A 23666-nucleotide genomic window follows, 5' to 3' on the forward strand; every position below is an offset into this window, starting at 1 on the left:
GGTGCAGCAAACCACCATGGCACACGTTTACCTGTGTAACAAACCTGCACATCCTGCACATGTACCCTGGAACTTCAAAAAAAAAATAAAAAATAAAAAAACAGTTGTCACCTGTCACTAAACAGTTCCAGAATGTGATGCATTTTGAGATTTATAGACTGAGCTTTACTTTTTCAAAAATGTCTCCTTCCCCATTATTTTAACTGTCTGGCTGTTATTTCTTCTAACATGTTTCTTTACCTTTACTTCAAATCTGTCATGGGTTGAGACATAAAATCTCAAGCTTTATATAATTATTCATAAAATAGGGGCCAATGAGTTCTGAGTGTTCCTTGTGAGGGCCCTCCTATCAGTAAAGCCAATAACCTTTGGTGCATGGACTGTAACATCCATTTTGGCTATTTAGAATATTTTTAAATAAAAATTCTCTCTAGATTGTCACTTGTATCCTGACCAGATAGATTTGCTGGATAAGTAACGTAACCAGCAGCTAGAATGTGTCTCCATGCAATATTCTGAAACTATCCAGGTTTCCAACCACAAAACAAACAAATATAAAAATCTACCTTCTGAAAGGAAATTGAGTCACCTTATTTTATACTCTTCCCTCAAGCCTGTGCTATGAAAGTAAATGCATCTTTTATATTATTAAATTTCCCATTGAAAAATCCATTCTTTAGGGGATAAAAATATTTTTGCAGCAAAATATATTAGCGCACTTCTTAGGAGGAGGTAGAGCTTTCCACAATGCCTTGAAAACATAATTTCTGAAGGTTTCAAGGAACCAAAGCAATGAGATGTCCCAATTGTTTTCCTTTAACTTATATTCATAAAATGTAACAAGCTAAAAAGATGATTTTTTCTCCGAGGAAACAGTGACATCTGGTGGAAGGTTTTAGTCATCACAGACATTTATTTATACGTTCTTCCAAAGGTCAAGAGGCAAAGGAATGCATGAAGTAAGATAATTCTCAGTAGAGGCTTATTTATCACACACCTGGCACCATACTACATGCCCTACACTTATTAATTTATTTAATGTACATAAATAGTTCTTCCTTTTTTTTTTTCTTTTGAGACAGAGTCTCGATCTATCACCCAGGCTGGAGTGCAGTGGCACCATCTCAGCTCACTGCAACCTCCGACTCCCAGGTTCTAGCGATTCTCCCTGCCTCAGCCTCCCAAGTAGCTGGGACTACAGGTGCATGCCACCATGCCCAGCTGGGTTTTGTTTTGTTTTGATTTGTTTTTCTGAGACCGAGTCTCACTCTTGTCGCCCAGGCTGGAGTGCAATGGCACAATCTCAGCTCACTGCAACCTCGGCCTCCTGGGTTCAAGCAATTCTCCCTGCCTTAGCCTCCCAAGTAGCTGGGATTACAAGTGCCTGCCACCACATCCAGCTAATTTTTTGTATTTTTAGTAGAGATGGGGTTTCGCCATGTTGGCCAGGCTGGTCTCGAACTCCTGACCTCAGGCGATCCACCCACCTTGGCCTCCCAAAGTGCTGGTATTACAGGCATGAGCCACCGCACCTGGCGAATTTTTGTATTTTTAGTAGAGATGGGGTTTCACCAGGGTGGCCAGGCTGATCGAATTCCTGACCTCGGATGATCCTCCTGCCTCAGCCTCTCAAAGTGCTGGGATTACAGGCGTGAGCCACTGCGCCCAGCCTGATTTTTCCTTTTTTAAATATAAGTAGAAAAAAAAATCCTGGCATGTGAATTTACATATTTACTCTTAGCATCATTCTTTTCCCTATGATTTTCCAAGATAATGTTCCAGGAATAAGTCATGAACATGAGGCCTGGCGTGGTGGCTCACGCCTGTAATCCCAGCACTTGGGGAGGCCGAGGCGGGAGGATAACTTGAGGTCAGGAGTTTCAGATCAGCCTGGCCAGCATGGGTGAAACCCTGTTTCTACTAAAAATACAAAAATTAGCCGGTGTGGTAGCTCGCACCTGTGGTCCCAGGTACTCAGGAGGCTGAGACTGGAGAATCACTTGAATCCGGGAAGCAGAGGTTGCAGTGAGCCAAGATCATGCCACTGCACTCCAGCCTGGGCGACAGAGCAAGACTCTGTCTAAAAAGAAAAGCAGGGAATTTGACACAAAGAAAATAAACTAGAAATAGATCTTTGAGGCCAAGGATTTTAGAAAAGAAAAATATCAGCTCTTCCTTTTCTTTAACCTGTTCCTTGAGGACAATGCCATAGAATGTTGTGAGCATCTGCAAGCATAACCGGGAGGTGGGCTCTCACTGAACAGCACTCACCGACTCCCACCGGGGCCCGCACCGTGTAGTGCATGCAGCCCAGGTGGTCCATCTGCGTGCACTCTGACGTGTGGTGCAGGCTGGATGAAGCGAAGAACCTGAAGTTCTGCACAGACCGGGGAATGTCCATGGTTCTTGCCAGTGCTAAGGTTTTCCCTGTAAGAAGCAAACAACATAAAGCACTATCAGCTAATGGGGACACTCTATCCATCAGCTTCCACTGCCCACGTGTCCCAACTCACACTGAAACGGCCTGGATTCCTTCTAGCCTGGGGCAGGCATTCCTTGACCTCACAAAGACTTGATCATGGTTTGATAAAACCATACAATATTTAGGTATAAGATTGGAAACTGAGGTAGGGGGTTAAAACTGAGTCAATAATCTTTGTTTTGTGAACTGAACACATCATTCTCATCACCAATTTGCCAGATGCTACCACTTCACCCACACAAACTCTTGCAATTCAAAATCACCAGGCTTTGTACCTGCGACAAAGGCATTGAAATACGGGTGTTAGGACAGTTGTAATTGCACAGCACAAAACGAAACACTTTTATACACATGTAATGTGTATTTCATGACCTCCCAACACATGGTAGAGTCATCAGAAGAGCGGCTGGGAATGCCCTGGCACGGGATGCTGTGTGGCACCTGCTTGCCCATCACATGCCCTGCACGTCCTAGCTCCTGGATGGAACAGAAAGAGAAACAGAAGCTTACCTGGACTGCTACTGAGTTCTCTTTAGCGATGCAGGGAGACTGGCCAGGAACACCAGCAGAGAACTATTTTCTTTTTAAGGGCTTGGACTCAGGCTGCTTTCTGATTTTTGGTTGGTTTATGGCACACATGTAATTTTTAAAACTCTTGGCTTATCTTAACAGATATTCTTGCAAAAATTTACAAATATTTACTCCATTACCCTGACCTCTGGGAAAGAGTGGGGAAAAAAATGAGATGTGTCGGGAGTGGAATGGTGACTGACATATCAGAAAACATCCTAAATAATCTGACTGCATAACTGCTTTTCAAATTATCTTTGCTTTGAAATTCTCTGCTTAGAATGAGTAGGAGACTGCATGATCAGCCCTAGTTCTTCATCTCTCCCTATATCCATGCCCTTTGCTGTATATATTTGCACTTCCTTTCATCTAATGAACAGAGCATATTTTTTGCCCCTCAGCTTTTGGATCCAGCCATGTGACTTTCTCTGGCCATCTGAATGAGACAGGGGTGGGCCAGCCACAAGTCCTGGCCTTCCCAGGCCTGGAGCAGGGGAGGGTTTGCTCTCCACTTCTACTATTGCCAGAGGAGCAGGCACATGGGCTGGCCTGATGGCCCCAAGAGGGGTAACATGAATAATCAGAGATGCCCTGAGTCCCATGTTACAGTTAAGAGGCAACTCTCACCTTGGTCTTTAGACTCGGCCTGGGCAAACTCCTCCAGGGACTGCTCCAGCAAATCCGCCACCTGGTTCAGGACCCGCGAGCGCTCCTGGGGGCTGCGGGATGACCAGCCGGGAAAGGCTTCTCTGGCGGCCTTGACCGCGGCTTCGATCTTTGAGGAGCAAATGGGAGAAAGGGTCACCTTAAAGCTGTTAGTCCTTGGGAGATGGACAAAACCAGAATCCTCAGGTCTCCACACACCTAATTTTTGTTTTGTTTTGTTTTGTTTTTTAGATGGATTCTCACTCTGTAGCCCAGCCTGGAGGGCAGTGGCGCAATTTTGGCTCACTGCAACCTCTGCCTCCGGGGTTCAAGTGATTCTCCCACCTCAGCCTCCTGAGCAGCTGGGATTACAGGCATGTGCCACCATGCCCAGCTAATTTTTGTATTTTTTAGTAGAAAGGGGGTTTCACCATGCTGACCAGGCCGGTCTCGAGTTCCTGAATACAAGTGAACCACTCGCCTCGGCCTCCCAAAGTGCTGGGATTACAGGTGTGAGCCACTGCACCTGGCCCACCCTAATTTTGAATATTCAACATGTCCCAGTGCTGAGCCACCCACAAAGTAGATGACACAGGTGTTTACATGACCAGCAAAGGAGGGGTACCATAGAAACAAAGAAACAAGCTCCATTTCAACCAATGCATCCTGAATGTGGTAATCAGATCATTAGAAAGAAGCTATTTGAATTTTAACATATGTACATTTTCAATCACTTCAGAAACTAGAATTTTTAAAAATATTGTGGGCCAGGAGTGGTGGCTCATGCCTGTAATCTTAGCACTTAGGGAGGCTGGGTTGGGAGGATCGCTTGAGCCCAGGAGTTTGAGACCAGCCTGGTCAACATAGTGAGACCCTGTCTCTACACAAAGGTTTTTTAAAAGATTAGTTGGGCGTTGTGGTGCATGCCTGTAGTCCCAGCTACTCAGGAGGCTGAGGTGGGAGGACTACTTGAGCCCAGGAGGTAGAAGCTGTAGTGAGCTGTAATTGTGCCACTGCACTCCAGCCTAGGTGACAGAGTAAGACCCTGTCTCAAAAAAAGTATATGTTATACATATATACTATATATATAGTATATATAGTATGTATATATTATATATATTGTAGAAGAAGAAAATTAATCTAGATATGTGGAATCTCTAAAGCTTCTAACTCAGCTCTGACATGTCTTATAAAGTGAAATTTTGGGTGAAATCACATCCTTAGATTGTCATTTTCACTTGAAATGACTAATTATATTTATAATTTATTGACTAATTTTTATATAAGGGAATATGCTAAATACTTTACACAAATTATTTTTATTTAAGTCCTTTCAAAATTCCATAACATGAGTATTGCTATGCCCATTTTACAGATGAGAAAACTGAGACACAGAAACTCAAGCAATTTGCCATAGGTCACACAGCTAATAAGTGGCAGAATCAGGACTCAAACCCAGATTTTGGTGGTTCCCAGGACCACAGGTTGCTCTGCCTCCTGCCTGATTCTGCCCAGTGGAAGAGGCCTTATTGGAGAAGAGGAGATTTGTGGCTGGACAGATGGCTTGGGTACCTGGTTTTAGAGTTACATAAAAAAGGAAACTATATATGTATGGGAAGGTATGGGCAGGGTCAACTCATGGCCAAAATGTGATGTAGACAAAATAATTTTCAAGTCCTCTTCTGCCTTTCTCTTCTCTCTGGCAATGTCTAAGTAATGCCTTCTCCAGAGATGACAAATCCCTAACCCATGTCTCACTCCTCTCCTTTCTCACATGCATGAAAAATTATTATAATCACAGCTGTCTTCCACCACTGGGCCCTGGCTCAGACTCAGAATCCTTTTCCATAGGCTTCTGGCAGCCATGAGCATCTTTTTTGGAGCACTTGACCTGAAGTAATCTAGCCGCCTGAGCCTGTGCTAGCCCTCATGCAAAACCTGACCCACACCCTCCTTCATTTTCCTCATGCAAAGTGACTGATATGGCTAGGTTTTGTGTCTCAACCCAAATCTCATCTTGAATTGTAATCCGCCTGTGTTGAGGGAGGAAAGTGATTGGTTTGTGGGGGCTATTTTCAAGATAGTGAGTGAATTCTCGTGAGATCTAATGGTTTTATAAATGGTAGTTTTCCTTGGGCTTCACACGCTGTCTCGCCTGCCGCCAGACATGCCCGCTTCCTCTTCGGCCATGATTGTAAGTTTCCTGAGGCCTCCCCAGCCATGCAGAACTGTGAGTCAATTAAACCTCTTTCCTTAATAAATTACCCAGTCTCAGGTATTATCTTTATAGCAGTGTGAGAACGAACTAATACAGTCACTTTTAGCTGAGCTGAAGTAAGGTATAAAATGATTCTCATCTTAATTAGAAATTTCTAGAAATATGGTGGCTTCACCTCAAAAACTAAATCTTGAACGTGGACCTGCAGACAGGATGGGGGAAGAGATGGCTTTGGTGACCTCCACCACCAGCTGCAGCCATGAGTAAGCCCCACTGCCAGCCAGCTAGAGGAGCATGAAGTCCTACAGTCAATGTAAAAATCTGATCTTTTTGCTATTCAGAAAATTCAAGTCCACTCATATTTTCTAAGTTGCCTTATAGCACATCTTATGTCCATGTAATATAGAATACATATTAATGTACTACACACAATAATATTAGCATAAGTTAATACATAGAAAGCATTTACTATATGCCAAGCACTAAGGGCTTTATGCATATTAGTCTGTTTAATCCTCAGAATAACACTATAAAGTAGATATCATTATTATCCTCATTTTATAGATGAGGAGACTGAGGCATGCAAAAGTTCAGCTCTAAGTCAAAGCCATAGATACCAAGTGGTGCAGCTTGTATTTGAACCAGGCAGTCTGACTCTAGTATGTGCTTATAACTGCAATGCTATAATGCAAATGTGCTATGCACACAGGTGTGCATGTGTGTGTGCACACACATGTGCACATGCCCATGGATCTAAGCATCAGAGATGAGAGTGTTAGTACTGTCCTCTGTAAAATAAGGATCATAACAGAGACTTCTAAGTTGTTACAACTTGCTTCTTTGGATAATCTATATTAAAGGGCTTACTGATTGCACACTACCAGACTTTAAAATATACTACAAAGCTATAGCAACCAAAATAGCATGGCACTGGTGTAAAAACAGACACATAGACCAGTGAAACAGAATAGAGAATCCAGAAATAAATCCATGCATTTACAGCCAACTCGTTTTTTACAAAGCTGCCAAAAATATGCATTGGTGAAAAGGTAGTGTCTCCAATAAATGGTGCTGGGAAAACTGGATAACCATATGCAGAAGAATGAAACTAGACCCCTATCTCTCACCAAATCAAATCAAAACAGATTAAAGACTTAGACAGATGTAAGACCCAAAACTATGAAACTACTATAAGAAAACATAGGGTAAATACTTCACGACATTGATTTGGGCAAAGATTTTTTTGGGCAAGACCTCAAAAGCACAGGCAACAAAAGAAAATAAATAAATAAAATAAAATAACATCAAGCTAAAAAGCTTCTGCACAACAGAGGAAACAACAGAGTTAAGAGGCAACCTACAGAATGGGAGAAAATATTTGCAAACTATCCATCTGACAAGGGATTAATAACCAGAATATATAAGGAGCTTGAGCTTGTATATATACATATACAACTCAATAGCCACCGCCCAAAAAATCCGATTTAAAAACAGGCAAATGATCTAAAGAGATATTCCACAAAAAGAAGATGTACAAATGGCCAACAGGTATATAAAAAATGCTTAACATCACTAATTATTAGGGAAATGCAAGTCAAAACCACAACGAGTTATCATCTCATCCCAGTTAAAATGGTCATTATCAAAAAATAAGAAATAAAAAAGGCTGGTGACACTGCAAAAAAAAGGGAAGACAAATACACTGTTGGTGGGAAAGTAAATTAGTGCAGCCATTATGGAAAACGCATGTAGGTTTCGCAAAAAAAAACAAACTAAAAATAGAACAACAGTATGATCCAGCAATCCCACTACTGGAAATTTATCCAAAGAAAAGGAAATCAGTATACCGAAGAGATACCTGTACCCCCATATTTGTTGCAGCACTATTTACAATAGTCAAGATATGGACTCAACCTAATGTCCATCAACAGCTGAATGGATAAAGAAAATATGGTATATATACACAATGGAATATTATTCAGCCATAAAAAGGAACAAAATCCTGTCATTTGCACCAGCATGATTTGAGCTGGAGGATATTATGTTAAGTGAAGTAAGCCAGGCACAAAAATACAAATATTACATGTTCTCACTCATATGTGGAAGCTTAAAAAAGCGGATCTCATGGAGTTAGAGAGTAGAATTATGGTTACCAGAGGCTGGGAAGGGTAGAGGAGAGGATAGAGGTTGGCTAATTAATACAAAAATATGGTTAAAAGGAATAAGTTCTAGTAGAGTGACAATAGTTAACAATAATTTATTGTATATTTCACAATAGTTAGAAGAAAAGATTTGGAATGTTCCCAACACCAAGAAATGATAAATGTTTAATGTGATGGAGATCCTAATTACCCTGATTTGATCAGGACACACTGTATGCATGTATCAAAATGTCACATATGCCCATAAAGATGTACAATTATTATGTATCAATTTTTTAATTTTTTGTTAAAAAAGGGCTTAATGACTGCAAAGCACAAAGCAAAAGCTGAATAAACGGGAGCCACTGTTAGCAGCACCAGCAACATTTTCCTGAGTGATGTTTTGGGAAATTGGACATGTGGTTTGTATGGTAACCATATTTTTGAAGCCAGAAAAAAACTGTGACTTATGGGATCAGATAGGATATTTGGAAGTTGGATTGCTGAGAAACTGAACATATCTATTACTCTACTAGCTAGTGCATCCATAGCTCATTCTATTTTCTAAAAAGGTATGAGCCATTAGCTGCAGGAAATATTTCAGCTGAATTTGGCATGTTTGTCATTTTTAACTTCACTTTGGCAAACAAGGAAGAGTGGAAGACACAAAGCTGCATTTCCCAGAGCTGTGTTAAGTCATTTGAAGCAAACAAAATTGCAGATTATAATTTAACCAATGCATTAACCAACATTTGCAAACATTAATCCCTAAGTCTGAAGGTTTACTTTAAATGCAAGACAGATTTCAAGTATTAACAAAAAAGAAAAAAAATAGCAATGTTCTTTAAAAAAAAAACTTTGCATGGAATATATATTTTTATATGAAGACTATATTTTAAATAATCTAGTTCTTTGTGCCTTAAAAAGAATAAATTATAATTCATAAGGCATTAGATGACTATATATACATCAGCTACATTTACCACTTCAGATATATTTACATTCTCAGTGCAATAATTGATAGCTAATCAAATATATCTCAAATATTTTACAAAATTCTCCAAGTAAAATTAATTCTACATCACCAAAAAAATGTAATGCATATGCCATTAAACACTTTGGATAAGAAAAAAGATGCTGTTAAATCTAACTCCAAAAATACATGGGAATTTGATTTTGAGTTTCATCATTCAAATGATTGATTTTATTTTACTAGGTATTTTGAAGACATGACAAATTATGAGAAGACAATCTAAAACAAAGCCCACAGTTTTTTGCTTGTTTGTTTATTTTAGTAAAGCTATCCTTTTTTTTTAATTCCATGGATATAGTGGTAAATTTAAACAGTGCTTGGTGGAGAAAAGGGAATATTTAACAAAGTGATAGCTCTTACAAATAATACTTTGTACTAGACACTGATTAGGAAATGTTTGAGAATTACAAAAAAAAAACTGCACACAGGGCTGTGTTAGGTTGGCTAGAAAAATGACTTACTTTCTGCATATAGGAAGAGATTTGTTCTAGGTATCATACAGTCCAGTTACAAGGTACATCTTCTTAGAACTAGAATCTTCCTTCTATCATGTTTAACAATCCTACATCTTCCCCCAACTCCCTCTGCTTTTAGAAAACTGTTACCCATAATTGGCCAACATATTAAACACATTTCAGTCTTCTTTAAGTGGATATACTCACCTCGTCTTTTCCACTATTTGGCACTCTGCAATACACTTCCCCCGTTGATGGGTCGTAAGAATCTATATATGAGCTACAAGGTAAAAATTTTCCATCTATGAAGTTTTCCAGCATCAAAAGTGCCTTTGTTCCAGCCATAGCAAGGAAAAATTCTGCCTTTCCTCTTTACGACTGAGCACTCAGGTTGTCCCCACCACTGTCTGGACTCCTGAGTGAGCCTCCCCCTTCCCAGCCCCCATCTTCCCCTTTACCAATCAGTGAATGTGGGAGGGCACCTGACGCTCTCAGAGAGCATTCCAGTCTCCAAACTCAGAACTAAGAGAGTGGCTGAATGTTTCACAGACTTCTAGTACATTACCTGACATGGATAACTGTGTGTAAAAGTAACAGCTACTTACTTATGTGTTCATAGCCCTTTAAATCATCAAAAGGCATCTGTGCATGTGATTTTATTGGGTTCACACCGTAAACTGTTCATTGCTCAAACACTGATTGGATGCCAGGCCCCAAAGCAAGTCCTTTACATGAATTTACTCATTTATTCCACACAACAATCCTATATGAAGTAACCATTACTTCCTCTCTTTTATAGAAGAAACTGAGCCTTGGAGAGGTTAGACCATTTTTCCAAGGTCACATAGTTAGCAGGGGATGAACTGTAGCCCTTTAATCTCCAAATCATACACTTTTTCCTCAATGCATCACTGCTTACCCTGCAGAGGTAACTGAAGACAGATGCCCTCTTTCCGTGGCTCATCTGTGTTTCTTTACCTTGTCTGCCCTCTCTTGGAAGAGCTGTCTCTCCATCCCCAAACCGGGGCCACAGTGGCTGCTCACATCTTCCTAGATGTGCCATGGAGATAAAGACAAGCCAAAAACATGTGTGACACATATAGCAAGGGCTTCAGATCCCTGATGTAGCTGAGAATTTCTACAAATTGGTAAGAGAAATGAGCACCCCAACAGAAAGGATAAGCAAAGATACAAAAAAGCAATCCATAGGAAAAGGAACACAATTGGCTAATGAATATATTAACAATGTTCAGCCTTGTTGTTAAGCAAGGAATGTGAAATACAGAGGTGGCCTGATTTGCCAATCATACTGGAGAGCATTTTTAAAGATTGAGAACATCTACTCTGTGGGGATGTGGAGAATCATCCCTAGTCCATAGGCGGGAGGGTTCACAGAACACTGCTTGGGGCAATTTGTCAGGGTCTGGTCAATTTCTCTTCTAGGAATCTCTCCTACAGAATTACGTGCTCATGAACAAGTACATAAGTCACAGGACATCCTTTTTTATCATAATTTAAAAATCAAAACAACCTAAATGTCCATCAATTGGAGAATATTACAGTATAATTGTTATATTCTTAACAGGGAATACTACTTAGACATTAGAAGGATGCATTGTTAAGTGAAAAAAGAAAACTAGTGAATAATATATACAGTATAGTTTCTTTGGCTATTTACATGATTGACGGGAAGCCGTTTTAAACTGTTTGGATATTTTATGGCAAGCCTATATTACTTTTATAATTATGATTTATAGTTATAATTCAGTTGAAGGTTAGGTACCAATATTCTAAAATTCATTGATCACATGAGGGCACTTGCTGGCCGTGCATCTCCTTAGGCCCTCTCTGCTTCCATCATTATTGGTCTCTAGATATTCTCCAAAATTCTTGCTAATCTCTGATGCAAAGCAACAGGCAACCCATTCCCTGTGGAACTAAGCTCCAGGCCCCTCTCAGCCTATCTGAAGACTATCTATGACACTCTGCCGAACAAAGGACCAACTTCTTGGTCTTTTTTTTTTTTGCAGCTCAAAAGTTCTGCAGAAGCTTTGGAAATATAACTCATTATCTTTAACATAACTACATTCTTTTTTTTTTTTTTTTTTTTTGACAGATCCTCACTTTGTCACCCAGGCTGGGGTGCTGTGGTGTGACCTTAGCTCACTGCAGCCTTGAACTCCTGGGTTCAAGTGATTCTCCTGCCTCAGCCTTCCAAGTCACTGGGACGACAGGTGCGTGCCACCACGCCTGGCTAATTTTTGTATTTTTTGTAGAGACGAGGTCTCGCTATGTTGGCCAGGCTGATCTTGAACTCCTGGGCTCCAGTGATCTTCTTGCCTCAGCTTCCCAAAGTGCTGAGATTATAGGCATAAGCCACTGCACCCAGCCATAACCACATTCTTGGTAAGAGCTCAATCTCCTCACCCAGTAAAAAGTAGGAAAGCAGTATAAAGATGTTTAAAGATGTACATTTTTTCTCAGCTTAAAATTTTTAACATTCCTTTTCTAGGTTACTTTTTTGTTTTTAAATGAACTTTTATTTATTCCTTGCACCATATACAAAAATTATTTTTGAATCCATTTTTTTCATTTTTTTATTTTTATTTTTGGATACAAGTTTCCCTGTTACTCAGGCTACAGTGCAGTGGTGTGATCATAGCTTACTGCAGCCTTGAACTCCTGGGCTCAAATAATCCTCCTGCCTCAGGCTCCTGAGTAGTTAGGACTACAGGCATGCCACACCATGCCTGGCTAATTTATTATTATTACTATTATTGCTATTTTGTAGAATCAGGGTCTTGCCTACATTGCCCAGGCTGGTCTCAAACTTTTTTTCCTTTTATTTTGTGTTAATGATTTTCGGTCATATTACTATGCTTTTGTTGAAAATCTCTTCTGATTTTTTTAAACACTGGTCACATATATATAAATACAGTTATCACCACATAACAATATTTCAGTGAATGACACACTCCATATACAATGAAGATCCCATAAAATTATAATGGACCTAAAAAGTTCCTATTGCCTAGTGACATCATAGCCGTCGTAATGTCATAGTGAGAGGCATTACTCACGTTTTGTGGTGATGCTGATGCAAACAAACCCACTGCACTGCCACATGTATAAAAGTCTAGCACATACAGTTATGTACAGTATCTAATACTTGATAGTGATAATAAATGACTTTGTGATTTATGTATTTACTATCTGTACTTTTATCAGTATTTTAGGGTATACTCTTTCTACTTATTAAAAAAAAAGTTAACTGTAAAAAATCCTCAGACAGGTGCTTCAGGAGATTTTCCAGAAGAAGGTATTGCTATCTGAGGAGATGGCAGTTTCATGCATGTGACTGCCCCTGAAGACCTTCCAGTGGGACAAGATGCAGAGGTGGAAAGTATTGATGATCCGGACCCTGTGTAGACCTAGGATAATGTGAGTGTTTATGTCTTCATTTTTAACAAAAAAAATTGAAAAGTAAAAAAATTTAAAAACAGAAAAAAGCTTATGGAAAAAGGGATATAAAGAAAATATATTTGTACAGCTGTACAATGTATGTGTTTTAAGCTCTTATTACAAAGTCAAAAAGCATTTTACAAATGGAAAAGTTCATAAAGTAGGAAAGTTACAGTGAGCTAAGGTTAATTTATTATCGAAGAAAAGTATTTGCTCATAACTTTAGTGCAGCCTAAGTATATAGTATAGCATCCAGTACTGTCCTAGGCCTTCACATTCACTCAGCATTCATGCACTGACTCACCCAGAACAAATTCCATGGATAACTGCCCTATACCGGTGTACCATTTTTAATCTTTTATACTTTATTTTTTATGTATTTTTCTGTTTAGATACACAAATACTTACCATTGTGTTACAATTGCCTACGGTATTCAGGACAGTAATGTGCTGTGCAGGTTTGTAGCCTAGAAGCAATAGGCTATCCCATCTAGCCTAGGTGTGTAGTAGGCTGCACCATCTTGGTGTAAGTACACGCTAAAATTTTTGCACAACCATAAAATCAATTAATGTCACATTTCTCAGAATGTATTCCCAACATGAAGCAAGGCATAACTATAAATACATATATGGGTAAATAAATACAATCACATATACAGTCAGGGTCCATTCAGAAAACAGAAAGCATGGCAGGTTTGTCAAAGTTTAATACCAGGAAATGTTTACCCAGACGAAGCTGAAACAGCATGTAAGGGCTGCTGAGATAACCCAGAGATTAGCAACCACAAAAAGCAGCTGCCATTCTTTAAACTGGAGAACAAAAAGGAAGAGGTGGGCTACGAGAAACCAGAAACTTTCAGGGGAGCCCCCCGCCTTCTGCCCCAGCTGGTGCTGGGACTCTTTTTTTTTTTTTTTTTTGAGATGGAGTCTCCCTCTGTCGCTCAGGCTGGAGTGCAGTGGCTGCATCTCAGCTCACTGCAACCTCTGCCTCCCAGGTTCAAGCAATTCTCCTGTCTCAGCCTCCCAAGTAGCTGGGATTACAGGCGCATGCTGCCCAGCTAATTTTTTGTATTTTAATACAGACGGGATTTCACCATGTTGCCCAGGCTGGTCTCAAACTCCTGAGCTCAGGCAATCCACCCGCCTCGGCCTCTCAAAGTGCTAGGATACAGGTGTGAGCCACTGTGCCCGGCCGGTGCTGAGACTTCTGACAAGCGTGGTGTGGCTGATGCTGGGAGGCCCAGAGCAGCTGGAGTCTGGAGCTGGCGCCGTTGCCTGTCGCTGGAGAGTCGCTGACAGGGACTGGAGACAGAAGGTAGTCTCAGGCTTTTTCTGGTGCTGCCCACGGTCAGGTCAGCTGGAAACAGAATGAGAGAAATATGAAGGTCCCAGCCCTGGCACCACAGAGCAAAGTACCAAGAAGTGAGCTTGGTGCTGAGAGACAGTGAGTACCACCCAGTGTGTGCATAAAGACTTCTGTAGCCCATCTTCCTGGGTCTCCAACAACTCTGCCTAATGTTGATGGACTCATCAGAATGTTTGTCTTTTTGTACAGAGTGCAAAGGATTCTAATGGGAGGACTATGGAAGGGAGATCTTTTTGAAGAAAGGACTTTACCCAGGATAGCATGAGAGAGGAATTTTCTGCCACGTGACAGTAGAAGGGGACAGAAGCCGGACACGGTGCTTCTAAAGAGTGCCTGGTGCTGATCAGAACTCCCCACACAAGATCAGTCCCAGCGGCAGGGCAGGCGTGTCTGTCAGTTACAGTGGCCTCCTTGTGCCATTGGCTGCTCAAGCTGGGCCTTCGCTGGTTTTTCTTTTCTTTTTCTTTTTCTTTTTTTTTTTTTTTTGAGACAGAGTTTCACTCTTGTTGCCCGGGCTGGAGTGCAATGGCATGATCTCAGCTCACAGCAACCTCTGCTTCCTGGGTTCAAGCAATTCTCCTGCCTCAGCCTCCCAAGTAGCTGGGATTACAGGTATGTGCCACCACGCCTGGCTAATTTTGTATTTTTAGTAGAGACGGGGTTTCACCATGTTGGTCAGGCTGGTCTCAAACTCCTGACCTCAAGTGATCCGCCCTCCTCGGCCTCCCAAAGTGCTGGGATTACAGGCGTGAGCCACCGTGCCTGGCCTCGCTGGTTTTTCATAATGTACTTGGCCTTCCCCCGCTTCCCCGTCAGCCCTTTTCTGTCCACAGTGCAACCATTTGATCCCCACCTGCAGGTCAACCACAGAGATGACTCTGGAACCAGAGCTCAGCTGAGCTGGGAGAGACTTTCATCCTGGAGGACAGAGCATGGGCCTCATTGAGAGTCTGGTCATGTCGGTTGACCCCAGTCCTGATACCTGAGCTCTGACATGCCTTCAAGGCCTTTTCTCTAAGCTTGGCACCAACATTTCTCCTGTCGGTTTCCCTTGAAGAGACATGAAATCCTATATCTGGGCCTAGTGGCTGAGAACCTACTTCTAGGTAGTTCTACCTGCTTCACTGGACATGTGGGTATCACCTGCTCCTGAATTCTTCTGGCTGGCTCCATCTGCTCGCCAGTGTGTCCTGCTGAATGCAGATCTGTTCTTACCACATCCCTGTAGCAGCATTCTGACCCATGGGTGAAACGTACTCCCATTTGCGGTCACAGAATGCACCCCCACCACATCCCAAGGGGTGGATTCACTGCCAGGTCCTGCACGGTGAGGACAGGGGACTCAAGACCTTGAGTGCAACTGAGAAAAAATTATAAATGGGAGGTATTAAGTATACTAAAATTCTAAGAGAACTAGTTGCTCTAGAATATTACGAAAGAGAATAGGGTGTTTTTATCTAATACAACAAAAGTTATTCTCTTTAAAAGGGGAAAGAATCCTGATTTAGGGGGCCCCAGGTGTACTGGAGTTTTGTTTTTACCCACAGTGGTAAACAAAAATCACAGCATGGTAGCATGAGGCAGCTGGGAGGGGTACGCTAGACTCAGGAGAAACACAGTGGGGAACGGAGAGTGCCATGAGTGAAATGGAGCCATCAGAGTTCATTCATTTGGAGAAGGATAGGGGAGGATGGATACAGAAGCATGGAGAGGAGGTTAAAAGACAGACAAGATGGTAATTCCAGGCCAAATAAATACCTGTTCTGGGGCGTCATTTTCCTTCTGTCTCCACAAGAACCTTGCTCACTGGATTATCATCTGACTTTTCATTCTTCTCCTCTCTCCTGGCGCTTTCAGCCTTTAAATGAGCTCCTGTCTCCAATATCATATCATATAAACAAAATAATATAATAAACAAAAATTTAAAAGAACTTTCTCTGGCTCTCTGGCCTCTGTCCTCTCCTCTATAATCCTTCTCTCCTACTGAAAACATTACACAGAATGAATGAAAATGAAAAGTGCTGTTGTTATAGGAATAACTACCCTCACTTATATGTGGCAGGATGTTGTTCTCTTGCCCATTTGCCAGCCCCTCAAGCCCCAATCTTCTTAGCCTCACTCCTAGGAGGAACTTTTGTGCGCAATCACATGTCAGAATTATCCTGTGAAAGGTTATCAATATGAAACACTAGAGGTTTCTTTGGTTGCATGTGCTCCAATCTGAGGAATCTGGGGACGTGCCCTTGCCCTCCAAGGTTAGCGCTCAGAATGGGATCACTGTCTTGGGATGATGGTTGCAGGATCCCCCAAGAGATAGAGCTGAAGGCTAGAAAAACTGAGTGAGGAGAGGAACAAGGTATAAGAGAGAAATTCAAGAAGTATGTATATGGGATTCTGTTTCAAGTGTGACCTTAACACGTATGCTTATATTAAACTCAGCCATTTTGGGGAAAATGCTAGGTGTCCCCTGTGGTGGCCACCCTAATGTTCTCCAACATACAGTTCTCCTCCTGAGTACTCCTCAGCCCCTTTGCAATGAGGTGGGGCTGTTTGGATAGTTCTGGCCAGGGTCTTTGAGTAAACGCCAAGCCTGCTGGGGACTGTCCACTGTCTCTCCCACTTCCATATAGACCAGGAAGGCTGTGTGTTCCAGGTGGCAGGTACAGGATGAAGAACCTCTGTCAGCCTGGACTGCTGAGTCACTCTATGGAGTACAGTTTTATTATGTGGTGATAATTAGCATGAAATAAACATGTGTTTTCCTATGCCACTGTATTTGGGGGTCAATTTCTAACCAATCACAGCATAAACAAGCCTACCCTGGTTAGCAGGCATATAACTTTAGTTGGCTAAAATTTCAAAATTTCTCATTGATGCTATCTTGCAGATACCAGTCCCTGGGCACTGATCCCATATCTAGACAGGAATAGAGCCCTCTGTGAGGAGACGTGGCTCTTTTCCTCAAATAAAAGGGCATGGCCAAATGCGTGGGGCCTGACGGGTGCTACATACCATGTTAATGATGCAACCCTAGCCTACTTCCCTAACCAAGGAGGTGAAAGTCCAGTGCCCAGCTCAGAGGCAAGACTTAAAGCTGTGGTCAGTGGAGGAAGGTAAGAGCCTTCAGAGCGAAGGTGTACACCTCCTCCAGTATGGAAACACTGCTAAGATGGCAAAACTTAAACCCAGTTAAGGGGTATTGTATTGATATTACAAAGGCCACAAACTGTGGAAGCAGCTACCATCTGACTCCACGGTCCCTTGATTGATATCTGTGACTGGACACTTGTGGAGGATCAGACATTAGGATCAATTAAGATGCAGTTGTTCTGGGCCAAATGGTCAAGGATAGCCAGAGAAAATAATACCTTACACCAAATATACTAAGTGGAAAAAACTGCTCAGCAAAGTGGACTATAGAAATGATTCTGACCCACAATACCTTAAAATGGGTGTGACTGGCATTCATACTAAGGTATGAGACTCCCTCACTCTCAACTCCCATGCAGCAGCAGATCCTCCAGGCTTCCTAACTCTGTGGTCAGATCCAGTTTGACCAAGGCAAAGATTTTTAGGAATTGACTTTCACAGGAAGGGTTTTACTTGGCCAGGGACCACTTCTTATCATCCAAGAGATTTAACAAGATGTTTTCAGGCATATCTAGAATAGAAGAGGTGCAGGGCTTATAACATGGGCTTCTCGGGCCATGTATACAATTGACCAGGAATGAGGCCAGGGATCTCACTGGTTATTTGTTCACCCTGGGAGGAAGCCCTGGTTGCCTAGACTTTCATTCTGGGATCAAGAACAAAGGACAGATGCAAAGACTTGCCTAGTATATAGCTGAACATGGATCAGCATTAGGCAGAATAGGTACCCAGAAATCTACATTAACACTCTGTTAAGGTGCCAGGAACAACAAAGTGGAGATAAAATTTCTCTATGGCATGTGGGATTCACAGGCAACACAAACAGGAGTCTTTCAGAAAAAGACTCTGTATCTTGAAGTGGATTCTTTAATGCCAGGCATGGTGGCTCACGTCTGTAATCCTAGAACTTTGGGAGGCCTGAGGTGGAAGGATCCCTTGAGCCCAGGAGTTTGAGACCAGCCCGGGCAACAAAGTGAGACCCCCATCTCTATAAAAAAATAGAAAAAAATTAGCCGGGTGTGGTGGTGCATGCTTGTAGTCCCAGCTACTTGGGAGGCTGAGGTGGATCACTTGAGCTCTGGGCGGTCAAGGCTGCTGTGAACCACGATCGTGCAGTGGCACAATCATTGCTCACTGCACTCCAGCCTAGGTGACAGTGAGACCCTCTGCTAGATGCTGAGCCAGAAAAGTTAAGGTAAATGTTCTCAACAATTCTGCATCCACTGAAGAACTAGGGTGGTGGGACTGGGGCTGAGCATGGGATTTCCCCAACCCCTAGACAGCAGGCCTCCAAGACGAGTCAGAGAATAGCCTTGCCCTCCCTACAGCAGGAACAAAGTGGGGTTAGAGACATTTTTGTTTCAGTTGATGAAATGTTAATAGAGGCTGGTTGAATAGCTGTGATCTATATATATTAATTTCTTGATTTTGATGATTATTATTGTGGTTGTGCAGAAGACAGACAGACAGACAGATAGTCTCTGTCACCCAGGCTGGAATGCAGTGGCACAAACATGGCTCACTACAGCCTCCACCTCTTGGTGTCAGGCAATCCTCCCACCTCAGCCTCCCGAGTAGCTGGAATTACAGCCATGCACTACCATGACTGGCTATTTTTTTTATTATTTTTTGTAGCGATGGGGTCTCACTATGTCGCCCCAGCTGATCTTAACTTCTGGACTCAAGTATTCTCCTGGTCTTGAACTCCCAAAGTGCTGGGAATACAGGTGTGAGCCACTGCACCCGACCTGTGGAGAATACTTTGTAGGAAACAGATATTCAATTCAGTAGTGATGGGACATCATGTGGCAACATGGTTTAGGAAAAAAATTTTTTCTATTGGACTTGGAACTTTCCATTTATTTGAAATATTTTCCAAAATATTCATAACAGAAAAGGAAGTGGATTCTTACCTCATATCATGAACATATTACTCATACCACATAAACAATTTACAAAAATTTTTTTTTAAAGAAGGGAAATGTTAAAATCCCCAGTCAGGGCTGGGAAAAGGCTACGATAGATTAGGATAGCTTCAATGGCACTTATTGCTAATGTTTTAATCATTAGTAGAGGGAACAGTTTATGGGGTTTTCTTAATTGTTTTTAATCTACATATTAATTACAAATGTTCTTTTGCTTGTATTAAATACCATATAACAAAAATTTAAAGACTTTATCATTTAGAACAGTTTTATATTTATAGAAATACTGCAGCCAGTTTCCCCCCAATATGAACATCTTATACTAGAATAGTACATTTGCCACAATTAAGGAACCAGTAGTGATACATTCTTAACTAAACTCCGTAATTTATTGATATTTCCTTAGCTTTTACCTAATGTCTTTGGTACAGGATCCCACTCATGACACATTACATTTCCTTATGTCTCCTTAGGTCCTCATGGCAATGAGTTTCTCAGATTTTTCTTATGTTTGATGACCTTCACAGTTTTAATGAGTATTGGTCAAGAATTTTGTAGAATGCTCCTCTATTAAAATTTGCCTGATATTTTTCTCATGATTAGAGTGGTGGTGTGAGGTTTTAGGAGGAAGATCAAAGAGAAAAAGTGCCATCTTCACCACATTATTATACATAGATATATATCAGTATGTATAATCAACATGACGTCACTCGATGTTAACCTTGATCACTTGGCTGAAGTAGTACTTGTCAGGTTTTTCCATTATAAAATTCTTTTCACTGCTTTTCCATACCGTACTCTTTGGAAAGAAGTCACTATGCTCAGCCCCACACATGAGGGGTGGAGTGTTATGTTCTACTTCCGTGAAGACAAAGTATCTACATAAATTATTTGAAATGCTTTTACAAGGGAGATTTGTCTCTTCATTTCCCCTTTCTTATTTATTCAACCTCCCTTTATTTATTCAATCATTTATTCATATTGGTATGGACTCATGGGTATATTTCCTAAGGACAGTCATTCTGTTTCTTTTCTAGGTTTTTTAGTTAAATGTTTATTTAGTTAGTTTTTCCATAAGCTTATAGTAAAAAATATTTAAGGATATACTGATTTCTTTCCATTACATACAAATATATACACATATACACATGCATATATGTAAAATATATTTGTTGTATACACATGTAACACATAGGTATATGTATTACACACATTTTAAAAAATCTTTACTTTGCTGATTTATTTCTATTACTTTGTATTCCACAAATGATTTCAGATGACTTACAGAAATAAAAATACATTATAATAGGTTGTGGGGGAGAAAATATTAGGAAGAATGAAAAATAAGTGCTTGCAAACAAGATAAAGCCAGGGATACGGGTAGTTTACAAAATGCCTAAGATCCTGTACAGTTTGGGGCCTCAAATTTGGCTGTCAGCTTCCTGGCAGCCAAAACAAAGAGAAAACCATCATCAGTATAAAGCTATCTGAAGCTTTAATAAGTAGTCTCATTTTCATTTTTGAAAATAATCTTAAATTTTCTTCATTAGGTTATTTAGAAGAGTGTCTTTTATATGTCCCATGACTAAGGTATTTCTAAAAACTCATTTTAATATATAGAACTTTTGAGTATTATGCTTTTGATAACCTGGGGTTTTCTTCATCACTAAGAATACACTCAATTTTTGTAAATGAACATTTTAGAAGGTGTTTAAGGAAATAAGCCTAGCCACAGGTAAAACTCCTCAGATGAAAATGTCAGTATGCTGTCATGCAGGAGGCTCTCTGGGGCATCAACAGTATTTTGCTGAAATTATCATGGTTCGATATCTGGCTTATAGGCTTTGGGATCTGAATTTGTCAATATACTGAGAATAGACTCATTTAACTAAACTCAAGAGGTTGATATTTAACATTCAAATTCCAATTTATTTATGTACTATGAGAAGTGTATCAGAAAACCCACAGATTCTTGTGTCCTCATTCCTGGCACATTCCCTTCCTCTAATTAAACTACTTGAATTGCCAAATAATCAAACTTCAGCACATTTATTCTTACCTTTAGCAGAACTTATGCAGCTCGGTAAACGTTAAAGGACCAACAAGGAACCAGAAGAGACATTAGACAATCAAAATTCAACAGTATTTGAATCTATCTCAGAGTTATGTATTTATCCTCCAATTGGGCCTGGCCTGGCCAAGGGAGCCAGGGAGTCTTTCCTTTCTGGACAGAGTGCAATCATTTGAATATTTATGTCCTTGCAAAATTCATGATGAAATTTAATTCCCAATATAACAGTATTAAGAGTTGAGACCTTTTAATTACAAAATTGGGCCATGAGGGCTCCATCCTCCTGCATGAGATTAGTGTCCTTATAAAAGCACCTGACGGAGCAAGTTTCTGCCTTCAGCTCTTCTGCCTCATGTGAACACGGTGTTTGTCCCTTCTGCCATGTGAGGACACAGCAAGAGATGTCATGTTTGAGGCAGACAGCCTTCACCAGACACCACATCTGTTGGTGTCTTGATCTTGGACTTCCCAGCCTCTAGAATGTTAAGACATAAATGGCTGTTATTATAAATTACCCAGTTTAGGGTATTTTGCTATAGCAGCTCGAACAGACTGAGAGACAAGGTTTTGAATGAGTAGCATTTGTTGCTGTGAACCTTTCTCAAGATTCCATGGATAACTAAGCCCTCTTATGAATGGCACAGACCTTCTTTAACTCTTTGCAGATATCTTGCTATTTTTGTTTTCCATTTTGTTGTTAATTCCTGTTCCTTTGTAGATTTGACTTTTCTCTCTGACCAATTTTAGAATCTTTCTCTTCGGTATTCTGCAGTTTCACTAAAATGTACTTAGAAGCGGATTTCTTTTTATTTACCATCCTTGAAATATGTTGTATTGCTTCTATTTGTGAATTCATATCTTTCATCAGTTCTGGAAAATTTTACAGCTATTATATTTTTTGATACTGTACATCCATTCTCTGTATTCCCACTTTCTAAAACTTTAATTTTATGTGATGTATACCTTCTCATTCTAGTCTCTATTCCACATGAACTTATTCATATCTTTATCTTACTGTACTGTATTGTGGGTAAATTCTCTGATCTATGCTTCCAGCTACTAATTCTTTCTTTGGCTGTATCTAATCTGTTTAATCTAAATAGCTTTTAGTTTCAATTATATATTTCACATTTAAATGTTATGTTTGATTTTAAAACACATATGGTCATTTTATAGTCTCTTATTTACTCACGTTTCCACGTCTTATAAGGAAATATTAAATATTTAAATATTTTAGCCAGCTATTTTATATTCTGTAACCAGTAATTCCAATATCTGTAGTCCATTTAAATGATTCCAAACCTGAAAGATAACTCCCATATCTATAGTCTGATTCACTGAGTTCACTTTATAACGTAACTCTTCAAGAGCAGTGTTAACTGCTTTTTATCAAATTCTTGAAGGAAACTTGTAACAGTATATTCTCTTTTTACATATATTTATTTTTTTCCACTTTGCTATTTAAGTCCTCTATGACCTTGTTTGTTTACATGATCTATAAGGCAGAGCTATGAGAACTCCTCAATAATTGTAACTATGCCCTTTAATTTTTAATTTCTAATAAATTTCATTATGCATTTTTGTCATTTGGTACAGTTTTATTGTGCATTGTACTTGTTATTAATATGAAAGTCTCTTAATTTTTTTTTACTTGCTTTAAATTCTTTGTCCAGTGTTAATATTGCTACTCCTGATTTCTGGAGAGGCAGTGTAGTGTCTTTGAACATGCCTCAGTCAGACTTAAATCTAAATTCAAATCATGGTTCCATAATTTATTTACTAGTTTTTAGCAATCCCTCTGAGCTTTAGTCTTCTCATCTATAGACTGAGGTTAATAATATCTGCCTCATATAATTATAGATATGTCATGTTAAATGAGTATATGAAAATTGCTTGGCACATGGTAGACACCCAACGGATCAGTTATTTTTGTCTCCCCAGTACATCTGTGCCCTTTCTTCTTTAAATCTATGGTTTTATTTATGTACAAAATAGGAATATTTTGCAGATAGCATATCATTAGCTTTGCAGTTTGAGTCTACATTTTAAAGATAAAAACCTATTTTCATTTACTGTAATAATCACAACCTTTGTCTTCATTTAATTTTCTTGTTTCCTTTCCATCTTTTGCTGTACAGACTTAGTTTC

General features: G+C 40.2%; 1 protein-coding gene across 3 annotated transcripts in view; it reads right to left on the minus strand.

The window, feature by feature from the left end:
- Window positions 1-23654, minus strand: part of ALDH8A1 (aldehyde dehydrogenase 8 family member A1) — a 47070-nt gene extending 23416 nt beyond the window's left edge. For all 3 annotated transcript variants that reach the window (XM_019029730.4, XM_004044714.5, XM_004044715.5), the window contains exons 1-3: window positions 9752-23654; window positions 3680-3827; window positions 2272-2427 (exon numbers count right to left, since the gene is read on the minus strand). In XM_019029730.4, coding sequence (XP_018885275.3) covers window positions 2272-2427; window positions 3680-3827; window positions 9752-9889 — 442 coding nt within the window. In that variant the 5' untranslated portion in view covers window positions 9890-23654. The remainder of the gene's footprint in view (window positions 1-2271; window positions 2428-3679; window positions 3828-9751) is intronic.
- Between the last annotated feature and the right edge of the window lie 12 nt (window positions 23655-23666).

This window comes from Gorilla gorilla, chromosome 5 (genome assembly GCF_029281585.2).
Source record: "Gorilla gorilla gorilla isolate KB3781 chromosome 5, NHGRI_mGorGor1-v2.1_pri, whole genome shotgun sequence".
In the NCBI taxonomy this organism is placed as follows: Eukaryota; Metazoa; Chordata; class Mammalia; order Primates; family Hominidae; genus Gorilla; species Gorilla gorilla.